The sequence below is a fragment of the Oncorhynchus masou genome, chromosome 25 (genome assembly GCF_036934945.1).
Source record: "Oncorhynchus masou masou isolate Uvic2021 chromosome 25, UVic_Omas_1.1, whole genome shotgun sequence".
NCBI classification, from domain to species: domain Eukaryota; kingdom Metazoa; phylum Chordata; class Actinopteri; order Salmoniformes; family Salmonidae; genus Oncorhynchus; species Oncorhynchus masou.
Window position 1 is genome coordinate 30,623,250 of NC_088236.1, and position 12,275 is coordinate 30,635,524.

The following is a 12,275-nucleotide window of genomic DNA, read 5'->3' on the forward strand; positions in this document are numbered from 1 at the left end:
AATCTGCACCACGCCTGACCAAAATAAATTACGAATCAATAATTTACAAAATTATCAAATGGATATAAATGTTCTTTCTAACAAAAGTATTACAATCAATTAATCGATGGTCATGTGTAACTGCCTTCATTGTCAGGAGATAGGGTACTTAGGCCTAAATTAATTTCAATCAAAATAACAAAAAATTGTCAGCTGCCCAATTAATTCCTTGTCTCGCGATATTCTGGAAATGCTCTCCAGCAGCAGATGCTGCTAGTGAGTGGAAGGAGAGAGGGGGGTGAGAAACCTAACAAAACCGCAACCTTCTACCGTGGAAACTGCAGTTTTATTCGAAAACACCACGATTGTTACATTATTTATATACACACAACGTGACTAGTTTGAAAAACATCGTAATTTAACCCAAGGTATCTGTGCCAAGTGTATTATAGACCCATATCTAATTAAACTAGCAATGGCGTTGAAAAGAATTCAAAAGGTGAGTTTTTGTTTGCTTATTTCTTCCTGCCATCTTGCGTTGCAACTAGTCCGCTAAATTGTTAGCTATGTTTACAATAAGTATGGTTCTCCAAAATCGTTTGCCACATTTCATGTAACAAGCACTTATTTGTGCTCCCCTTGAAAATACTTGGCAGATAGACAGACAAAGACGAGAAACCAATGGTGGCCTTTTGCAATTGACGCATTTCATGCTGCCTATGCTAAGCTGTTAGCTTAACAGGACATTATTTTTTTGCTTGCTAGTTAGCTGTCACTTAACGTTAGCAGCTAACTAATGTAACGGGCCTGTACCTACCTAGCGGCATGTGGTTGGGGTGCAAGTAATATGACCACCTTGTGAGTGTAAAATAAATAAGCAAGTTAGTCATGTTTTTGTGTCTGGCGACCCGGGTGAGAAAGTACAATTTTGAAGCTAACGTTAGCTTGCTAATGGTACCTATCTTTTGCCATCTTGAATGAATGAGTGTGCTGGAAGGTAATGCGCACGCGTGACATATGACAGCTGTTTGCTTGTTGCCAAATGCTTAACCCCAATGTTGCCATATATGGAATAGCAAATGGGGCGCTGTGGCAAGCAAGTGTATTTATAACAGAATGGACAGCGTTTTCATAAAATGTTAGCTAACTAGAATATTGAGAAAGTGTACTACTTTATGTACAACAATAAGTTATGTCATACTATATTACCTCAAATGGTACACGGCTAGTGGACCATAACAGTTCAAATATGTCATTTTGGTGAACAGTTGAAACAACGGTGGTCTGTTTGTATTTTGTCTGTATTGTCAATGTATTAAAAGTTGAGTAGGGATACTTGGCATGGTGTAACAACTTCACAGTATGGTACAATTAAGTCAGGGCCTGTGTAGTGAAACCAACCTGGACTCGGGGATAGATGTGAAATGAAGCCCGAGAGACTCCAGTTAGTATGTGTTACCGTTTGTATTGTTTGTATTCATTTGTGGATGTCCAGCCATTTTGTACAAATTTGCAAAATGTATGTAATGTTAAGAATTCCAATTTGTTGTGGCTAGTGTTAGCTAGGGGTTAGGTTATAGGGGAAGGATTACATAACATGTTAAGTAGTTGCAAAGTAGCCAAAAGTTTAGTTGCTAATTAGTTATAATGCTAATGTTTTCCGTAATGAGATTTGAACACGCAACCTTTCGGTTGCTAGATGCTGGCGTTATATGCTCACCCATCCACCCCAACCAACCACCTTCTGTCTTATGTAGCCATTTCAAACGTAACATACAGTGCCTTCGGAAAGTATTCAGACCCTTTGACTGTTCCACATGTTGTTACATTACAGCCTTATACTAAAATGTGCATCTTTTAAAAAAGCAATCTAGACACAATACCCCATAATGACAGTGACCAAATGTTTGTGAATTTATTAAAAATATAGAACAGAAATACTTTATTTGCATAAGTATTCAGACCCTTCGCCATGAAGCTCGAAATTGAGTTTAAGTGCATCCTGTTTCTAATGATCAGCCTTGAGATGTTTCTACAACTTGATTGGAATCCACCTGTGGTAAATTCAATTGATTTGACATGATTTTAAAAGGCACACACATCTGTCTATATAAGGTCCCACAGTTGACAGTGCATGTCACTGCAAAAACCAAGCCATGATGTCGAAGGAATTGTCCGTAGAGCTCAGAGACAAGATTGTGTCGAGGGACAGATCTGGGGGAGGGTACAAAAAAATGTCTGCACAGTTGCCTCTATCATTCTTAAATGGAAGAGGTTTGGAACCACCAAGACTCTTCCTAGAGCTGGCCGCCCAGCCAAATTGAGCAATTGGGGAGAAGGGCCTAGGTCGGGGAGGTGACCAAGAACCCGATGGTCACTCTGGCGCTCTGTCAGACTTCCTCTGTGGAGATGAGAGGACCTTCCAGAAGGACAACCGTCTCTGCAGCACTCCACAAATCAGGCCTTTATGTTAGTGGCCAGACATAAGCCAGTCCTCAGTAAAAGGCACATGAAAGCCCACTTGAAGTTTGCCTAAAGGCACCTAAAGATTCTGACCATGAGAAACAAGATTCTCTGGTCTGATGAAACCAAGATTGAAAACTTTATCCTGAATGCCAAGCTCCACGTCTAGAGGAAACCTGGCACCATCATTAGGGTGAAACATCGTGGTGGCAGCATCATGACGTGGGGATGTTTTTCAGCGGAAGGGATTGGTAGACTAGTCAGGATCAAGGCAAAGATGAACAGAGTACAGAGAACCTGCTCCAGAGTGCTCAGGACCTCAGACTGGGTGAAGGTTCACCTTCCAACAAGACAACTACCCTAAGCACTCAGCCAAGACAAAACAGGAGTGGCTTCGGGACAAGTCACTGAATGTCCTTGAGTGGCCCAGCTAGAGCCCAGGCTTGAACCCGATCGAACATCTCTGGAGAGACCAGAAAATGGTTGTGCTGCAACGCTCCCCATCCAACCTGACAGAGCTAGAGGATCTGCAGAGAAGAGTGGGAGAAACTCCCCAAATACAGGTGTGCCATGCTTGTAGCGTCATTCTCAGGTCTTTAATCGCTGCCAAAGGTGCTTCAACAAAGTGCTGAGTGAAGGGTCTGAATACTTTACATGTGATATTTCAGTTGTATTTCTTTTAACAATTCTAAAAACCTGTTTTTTGCTTTGTTGTTGTGGGCTATTGTGTGTAGATTGATGGGAGGGGCGGACACACATTTTTAGAATAAGGCTGTAACGTACCAAAATGTGGAAAAGTCGAGGGGTATGAATACTTTCCGAATGCGCTGTATTAGACTAATTAGTGTCCCAGAATTACATTTACTATATTACGTCTAGTCTGAGACCAGTCTGAGTAAAACTGGTCATGTAAGCCTAAATGTCAAAGTTGAGGAGAGGCTTTGGTTGTTAATTTGGCAGTGACACCCTTCACCCCAACTCCGTGCTCAACCAGACAACCGTCATCAAACTGATATAGGGTTAGCCTATTTATTTTTCCCTATCTGAATGTCAGTTTTGTCACATTGTTGCTCAGTGTCTGAATCAGGGTTATATTCACTACAAATAGACTGGAACTGGGAGGGACTACCTGAACTTGTGCAATAAGGAATTTGTTGCAAAGCAACGGTGTGCACTAGTGAATATGACCCAGATGTGACTCCCTATGCAATCTGTTTATAAAATGTATAGCAATGAGTTATACCCTCTTTTACGCTACTGCTACTCTCTGTTCATTATATATGCATAGTCACTTTAACCATATCTACATGTACATGCTACCTCAATCAGCCTGACTAAGCAGTGTCTGTATATAGCCTCGCTACTGTATATAGCCTCGCTACTGTTTTTCACTTTTTTAAACTTTTTATTTCTTCACTTACCCATTGTTCACCTAATACCTTTTATTTGCACTTGATTAGAGCCTGTAAGTAAGCATACAAAGGTGAATTTTAGACACTGCTTTTTATTTATTATTATTCTAATATCTCTTTAGGAACTGACAGATTTGCAGAGGGATCCACCTGCACAATGCTCAGCGGGACCAGTTGGAGATGATTGTAAGTAGGGATGAGCTAGGGAATAAATGCTTTATATTAATGTCATATTTGCCATGTCGGAATGTTTTTTTTTTTAGAACAGTCTGTCAGACATTCAGTATTGTGATTTGCACAGATACACAATACATAAATTTTAGGCAACTTTTGATGGGCGAGGCTGTGACATTGCATTGTTCGGTATTAATTGTAACCCATTTGTAATTTTATTTAGTGTTTCACTGGCAGGCAACAATAATGGGTCCGGTATGTGATTTAACTTCCCTTTCTCTTATTAGCACATAGCTTAGCATTAATAAACTTTAAGGGTATTCTTATCCTCTTTCTAAACATGTTTTTATTTTATTTTAGAATGACAGTCCTTATCAGGGAGGAGTGTTCTTCTTGACTATTCACTTCCCTACAGATTACCCCTTCAAACCACCAAAGGTGAGTAAAAAAATCACATAAGATCAGTTGACATTAGGAAACACAATTCATAGTGCTAGAAGTAAGTGCTGGTTTATAAAATACTTAATTAAATTGCAGGTTGCGTTCACGACAAAGATCTACCACCCTAATATCAACAGCAATGGAAGTATTTGTCTGGATATATTGAGATCGCAATGGTCGCCTGCACTCACTGTATCAAAAGGTAAGCTACTGTGAATATTGGTGTAAGATCTGACATGGGGTTGGAATGTAACTTTATGTACATATTCTTTATCCCTTTACACTTGTGTGTGTGTGTATAAGGTAGTAGTTGTGGAATTGTAAGGTTAGATTACTCGTTGGTTATTACTGCATTGTCGTAACTAGAAGCACAAGCATTTCGCTATACTCGCATTAACATCTGCTAACCATGTGTATGTGACAAATAAAATCTGATTTGATTTTAATATTTCCTGTCATTACATGCAATATAACTATATAGTCATATTATTAATGGACAATACATTTAAATATAATGCAGAGGACCATTGGTTTTCATATGACAGCCAGACAGAATATTATCCTTCTGTCCTATTTTAAAACTAAGCATACAAATTTAGGTGGTTTGTTAAAAAGCAGTAATTTTATATTTTTAAGATTTGGTCTAACATTTTAAAGAAACAATTGTTTGACCTTGTCAATGTCTCAACTAGGGATCAAATTCAGAAATCCATTTTATTTTCTACTTCAAATAGTTGTCAGAATAATAAATGTATCATTTTTGACTTGAAAAGGGCAATCATCATGTGCCACTTTATGGCTCTCAGAGGTGGTCAACAGTAATGGTTGTCATAGCAATATGGATGTGAGCTGTTGGTAGGTGTATTAAAGGCTTATCATTCCCCTTAAAGAACATGCATGGTTAATTGGTTTACTTTTTGGATAATAAAATATATTGGATATTTTTTGTTGACTGTTGTCATGTATGTCTGCAGCTGGAGGGGGTTTAGATGCAGCTATCCGAAGTTGATTGTTTTTATTTTCCATTCCTTATTAGTTCTCTTGTCAATCTGCTCTCTGCTTTGCGATCCGAACCCAGATGACCCGCTTGTACCAGAGATTGCACACACCTACAAAGCTGACAGGGAAAAGTGAGTGTGCCATACAGTATTTGATTCCCTTGCTTTGAAACTCCAGCATACTGGTATTCTTGAATAGAGCCTAGTCCACAAATAATTAAATATCTTTAATTTCAAAGTTTTGGTCAATAGACATTCATTTCCTCCCAATGTTTCAGTCAACCCTGGTGAAGGTCTTTTCACCATAACATTGGTATGAGTAGATAGGTTTCCATCCAACTTGTGACAGATTATCATATGAATATTTTAAAATCTGCATTAAAAACAATGAATTTTCCCAACAAAGATGTTTCCATCAAATTGACCTGTTGTGGATAGATAAAATTACCTGAATAATGTACTAAATAAAAAACACAAGTTAAATGGGTTTCCATTGCATTTTCAACCCTACTGATGTTTTTGTCAGAAAATGTTGCGTTACATTGCGAGTGTGCCCACGCTGGTCTTGGCACGTGCGCTCTAGCCAACAATTTGCAGATACGGTGTGGGGAGGATAGCCTTCATGAGATTATGGACAAAAGAGCAGCCAAGCATTGATCATCATGTCACCAGAATAAGATCCTCTATATTTTTGGAAAGGAGCATCATCACTCATTACCGTGCACTTTCACCACCCTGTGAAGTTCATTATAATTTATTTAATCTGTAGCGTCATGAACTGCATGCTTTTCTGAGTTGTAGTGGGAGGACCACACATATTATGACTCCAAGTTTACTTCAAGATGATGGTTATTATATCAATATTTGCACATAAAGGCATTACCATCGTCTTTTCGCATAATTAATTTTAGACAGATCTCTCCTTGTCTTGTGTTTTGTTGACATTTGGAATGTGTTTTATTTTTGGGGGCTGTTCCATCAGGCCTGCCTTGGGTTTAATTTTTTTTTTTTTAAATCTACTTTCCAAAAAAGGTATGGAAACCTGGTTAATGATGCATTAAATTATTTGTGGAATATTCAAGAATACAGGTGTGCTGGGTTTTTTTCTGGTATCGTGCAAACCTTCCATTTTGTTTTACAGGTACAACAGACTAGCAAGAGAATGGACACAGAAGTATGCAATGTGAAAATGCCTGTTAAATTAAAACACTAAAAGAAGAAAATAAACATGTTCAATATTAACCCAAGGCAAAGGAACAAGAGGGGAAACATAACTAGACACTTGGGTTGGAGAAGGAAGCGATAAAATAAGGGACAGTGCAACCTGGCTGCTAAGTGCTGAGCTGCTGCCATTTGCTGTTCTTCATGACTTGTATGGATCTGCTGAGGAACTCCTGAAAGCACTCCCTTATGGAATACTGGAACCTCCTCATGTTCCAAACCACCACACCCAGACTTTAACTATTACTACTTCTATTGTGACTATTATCAGTGTTACTATTCATACTCTTATTATGATCACTGTTGTTATTATCATAATGATTGTGTTCTACTGAATGCTGAAACATTGGGTTTGAATTTGAAGGGGACTCGTTAGCGGCTTGGTTCTCCCTCCTTTCAAAGGTACTTTCTTTGTCCCTCTGGATGTCTTGTTCATGTATTCAGTGGCCTTGCTGTATTATTGTAATAACCTCTTCTCAGATGTTAGCTGTGAAATTGAGGTGGAGTGCTCAGCACAATGGTGCATGGCTATATCCAGCAGCGTAGTTCTATTGCCCACAAAGTCTTGAAATAAGGTCTCGGGTTGGTCTCAAACCCAGACATAATGTAAGATAAGTAATTTTGCTTCCCCCTGAGCCAATTTTGTTTTCACTCAATGCATTTGGAAAGGTCCCAAATGCAGTGACAGGTGGTCTTTGAAGAGCCTGGATAGAGGTGCAATCAAGGTGAGCTGGACTGGTATCTGCTCATGGGAAAGCGACCAGGGAAAAAGTTCTGAAACTGCCACTACTTTTATCACTTGTCATCTATGTCCTTTTCCTTGTCCTAGATCCATCCAGGGCTAGCATCTTGCCATATAACATCCAACTGTAAAGACACTTAAACCCTGGTAAAGCTCATCTCTGAGATTAACTCCTCCCAGCCATACAATGCCACTTTCTAAATACAGTAGCTCAGGTATATATCCAACTCACCTGTCTGAAATGGCACTGTAGTGAGAGAAATGAGCAGACCTGTTTTGCACAGTGAGTTACTGCTTTAATCCAGAAGTTGTGTTTTTGGATGTCTGAATGGGTCATTCATTAGCTTTCCCCTTCACAATTTATCAAATTGTTTTACTGTACAACACTGATGTGAATGTTTTCAAACAGGTTTTGTTGATGCTTCGAGAGACTGCACATGCTAATGTTTTGGATATGCCATTGGTTTAAAATTATTTTTTTTAATCCCCATTAGATGGGAGTTTAAAGACTTCCTTTATTCATAAATCTGCAACAGTTTTTCATTAAACATTTAGTTTTGTTTTTAGTTTGACTAAATTCAGATGTATTTGTCATGGTTTATTGTGAAGTTTCACAAGGTGTTTCACACGTTTCCCGTGCCTTTTACATCTTACATTGTAACATGAACTGTAACATAAGCTCTAACCTGGATCTTGGCAGCTGCATATTTGTTTTAGCAGATGTCTTGAGATGTTCTCATCATTGGAACCTTACTTTTGCTTTATTTTTCCAGAGGGTCTGCAACAGTGTACGTGTGCAATGCATTAGTAACCTAGTATTCTGCAAGCTTGATTGTAGTTTGCCATTAGTGATATCAAATTCAACGTCAACATAATCCTGTGCAGGTGCTGGATTATTTAGACTGCATCTGTGTTGCCCCATAGATTGGTTAAAAATAAAGTATAACTGTCTTGCCGGGGAAAGCGAATAAAAAGTATTGGGGGGGAGGGAGTATAAGACATTTGGCCGTTGACGTGTTAATACATCGATTTCAAGAGGAGTTTTAAGATTCAGAAGAAACTTCAGGAACTTCCATACATGGGCATTGTCTTCTGTATTGGAATGTAGACTTCGAACAGGAACTCCATATATGGGTACAGAGCTCATATTGAAATGTGGCCCTGAACAGGAATGCCACACATTGCAATGCACCCCCTGAAGCAGGAACACCGTATGGGCCCAGACACACATTGGAATGAGGCCATTACCAAAACTCCATATATGGACATAGAGCTGTGACCATCCCAATTTGCATCCAATCTTCATTAGCCACAACCTGAATCCCCTTGCTTAATCAACCACCCTCATAGTATTTAAATTACATCCATTGTCATGCCTTTACATTGGCCTAACAAACAGGCCGTACTGCAAGTTTGTGATGAGCCATTGGCCCGCCACACTGTTGAGTGGCTTCCTGCACAATGGTGGGCCAGCTCAACCCTGGTCCATGATGGGGTGCTGGCCCTGCCATCAGGCTCAGGACAACCACAACTAGGGGTTGACTCTATCGGGAAGCCAGGTACTAACCCTGATCATGACCAGGGGCTGGACTCCCTGTCAACAATCCACTACAAAACCCACATACCAAACTCGATCAACTACTATTCCTTCTGAAATGTTTGTCAGGTGGCGAGAAGCCAAACTTGTGAAATGCTTGATATTGTCGCAGTGACTGTCTTTCCGTAGATTTAATGAAGGATCAGTTAGGTTGACTGGGCTGGAAAAACATGTTCTAGACTATAGACTGGTTTTTACTTACTATGGAGCTCAATGCATACGTTCTCATTATGACATTTAGAATAGGTCGTAAGGCTATGATTTTGGCACAAAATGCCTTTTCAAAATTGTTCTACAATTTAGCTGCAATGGATTGAATATCGACTCTGAATACATCAGAATCATCTGGCAGTAAAACCAATTCTTAAAAAGACAGGCAGTCAGTAATGCCACTGGACAAAACTTGGTTGCTGATTTCGCTCTTTATATTTGTTTGGTTATTTATTTATTCGTAATCTGTCTTCCAGTTGTCATTTTTTAGTGCAATCAGCATCGATACATCAAATGTTCCTTTCAGAATAACATCTTGGTTTGATCTAAAGAGATACAGACTAGAATGATCTCATGATAGGCAGCTTGGCATGCTTTGCAAAATGAAGAACCTTTTCACAGCCATTTGCCAGATATTAGGGATTTCTTTACAATTAATTTGCCTGACACCTTTAATTAAAATCTTATCCTTTACCATTTTGTGTATAGATAATGTAAATTGCTATCAGGGCTTGTTTTCCCCAAAGGGACATTTAATTCATTTGATCAGTAGATACTTGCCATGTAAATTTAAATAAATCTACAATTTAAATTTTTTAAATGTACAGACTTGCTAACTTGAAATTCAGGACCAGCCTTTTAAAATAAATGCATCTCAAATGTAGTACTGTATGTGATTAAGACTTTCCAACACCATAACTCTTCTTGACTATAAAAATATTTAATCAAATCAAAGGCCATTCTTGATACACAAACTGTTGACTGTGAAAAACCCAGCAGCGTTGGAGTTCTTGACACAAACGGGTGGCCCTGGTATCTACTACAATACCCTGTTCAGAGGAAAATAAATCCTTCTTTAACTCCCCCCCCTTCATCTACACTCGGTATTCTCAAACTGGGGTACGCCAAATAAAAATGTGATTCACATTAAAAAATATTTTCAAACAGTCCATTTATATTTTTCGAACGGGGCTATACATTTGGGTGAGTTTTTTCTCTCACCTTTAGTAGACTCGTTTCACTGCCAAAAATAAAATTAATCCATCTCGTGTTCAGCGAAGTAAACACAATGTCAAATACAGGTAGCCTAGTAGTTAGAGCGTTGGACTCGTAATTGAAAGGGTGTACGATCGAATCCCCGAGCTGACAAGGTAAATATCTGTCATTCTGCCCGTGAACAAGGTGCAGAACCATTATTGAAAATCATAATTTGTTCTTAACTGACCTGCCTAGTTAAATAAATAAATACGATTTTAAATTACATCCAATCACATGAACTGTTACTCTCTCACGGGACTTCCACTAACAGTCAGTATGTAGCCAAACGTAGCTGCTGCTCATGTTGGTATCTGTACTGATGGCGCAAAAGCCATGACAGGGAGACTGGAGTGGTAACGCGTGTGCAAGCAGTTACTCCCGACGCCACTTGGGTACACTGCATCATCCACCCGAGAGGCTCTTGATGCCAAGCCTGACAGTTTGAAAGATGTTTTGGACACTACAGTAAATGTGGTTAACTTTGTTAAAGCAAGGTCCCTGAACTCATGTATTTTCTGCACTATGCAATGATATGGGCAGCGACCATGTAACGCTTTTACAACATACAGAAGTGAGCTGGTTATCAAGGGGCAAAGTATTGACACGTTTTCTTTACTGACCATACTTTTCACTTGTCTGACCGGTGCACAACTGAGCAAGAGGACAAGTACATTCGTGTCTAGTTTGAGAAACGGGCGCCTCACACATCAACAGGCAGCTTCATTAAATAGTACCCGCAAAACACCAGTCTCGAAGTCAACAGTGAAGATGCGACTCCGGGAGGCTGGGTTCTTTTCCCCAATCTTAATATTTTATTTTTATTGGCCAGCCTGAGATATGGCTTTTTCTTAACAACTCTGCCTAGAAGCCCAGCATCCCGGAGTCGCCTCTTCACGGTTAACGTTGAGACTGGTGTTTTGTGGGTACTATTTAATGAAGCTGCCAGTTGAGGACTTGTGAGGCATCCGTTTCTCAAACTTGACACTCTAATGTACTTGTCCTCTTGCTCAGTTGTGCACCGGGGTCTCCCACTCTTTCTATACTGGTTAGACAGTTTGCGCTTTTCTGTGAAGGGAGTAGTACATAGCGTTGTACGAGATCTTCAGATTCTTGGCAATTTCTCGCATGAAATAGCCTTAATTTCTCAGAACAAGAATAGACTGACGAGTTTCAGAAGAAAGGTCTTTGTATCTGGACATTTTGAGCCTGTAATCGAACCCACAAATACTGTTGTTCCAGATACTCAACTAGTCTTAAGAAGACCAGTTTTATTGCTTCTTTAATCAGAACAACAGTTTTCAGCTGTGCTAACATAATTGCAAAAGGGTTTTCTAATTATCAATTAGCCATTTTAAAATTATCAACTTGGATTAGCTAACACAACGTGTCATTGGAACACAGGAGTGATGGTTGCTGATAATGGGCCTATGTACGCCTATGTAGATATTCCATTAAATCAGCAGTTTCCTGCTACAATAGTCATTTACAACAGTCTATACTGTATTTCTGACAAATGGTGTTATTTTAATGGACAGCAAATATGCTTTCTTTCAAAAACAAGGACATTTCTAAATACCCCAAACTTTTGAATGGTAGTGTATGTATGCACAGTTGAAGTCAGAAGTTCACATACACCTTAGCAAAATACATTTAAACTCGGTTTTTCACAATTCCTGACATTTAATCCAAGTAAAAATTCCCTGTTTTAGGTCAGTTAGGATCACCACTTTATTTTAAGAATGTGAAATGTCAGAATAATTGTAGAGTGATTTATTTCAGCTTGTTCATCCTGTTCCCAGTGGATCAGAAGTTTACTTCCACGCAATTAGTACTTGGTAGCATTGCCTTTAAATTATTTAACTTGGGTGAAATATTTCGGGTAGTCTTCCACAAGCTTCCCACAATAAGTTGGGTGAATTTTGGCCCATTCCTCCTGACAGAGCTGGTGTAACTGAGTCAGGTTTACAGGCTTCCTTACTCGCACATGCTTTTTCAGTTCT

The 12,275-nt window shown here is 39.2% G+C and overlaps 1 protein-coding gene across 2 annotated transcripts; it reads left to right on the forward strand.

Moving 5' to 3' along the window:
• Positions 1-237: 237 nt before the first annotated feature.
• LOC135514095 (ubiquitin-conjugating enzyme E2 D4) lies at positions 238-8,013 on the forward strand. Of its 2 annotated transcripts, XM_064937293.1 has the most exons (8): positions 238-478; positions 3,403-3,461; positions 3,977-4,040; positions 4,252-4,283; positions 4,389-4,466; positions 4,566-4,671; positions 5,506-5,599; positions 6,609-8,013. In XM_064937293.1, the coding sequence occupies exons 4-8, from the start codon at positions 4,275-4,277 to the stop codon at positions 6,652-6,654; spliced, it is 333 nt and encodes a 110-aa protein (XP_064793365.1). In that variant the 5' UTR covers positions 238-478; positions 3,403-3,461; positions 3,977-4,040; positions 4,252-4,274; the 3' UTR covers positions 6,655-8,013. The 2 variants fall into 2 exon arrangements, with proteins under 2 accessions (XP_064793365.1, XP_064793363.1); XM_064937291.1 differs by lacking the exon at positions 3,403-3,461.
• Positions 8,014-12,275: the final 4,262 nt, after the last annotated feature.

What these genes read in the sequence shown, in the direction of transcription:
- LOC135514095 (XM_064937291.1), top strand. Translation starts at nt 455, where the DNA reads ATGGCGTTGAAAAGAATTCAAAAG. An exon ending in AGGCAACAATAATGGGTCCG is followed by an intron (nt 4,284 to 4,388) that starts GTATGTGATTTA and finishes ATTTTATTTTAG; the next exon opens with AATGACAGTCCTTATCAGGG. An exon ending in TGCACTCACTGTATCAAAAG is followed by an intron (nt 4,672 to 5,505) that starts GTAAGCTACTGT and finishes ATTCCTTATTAG; the next exon opens with TTCTCTTGTCAATCTGCTCT.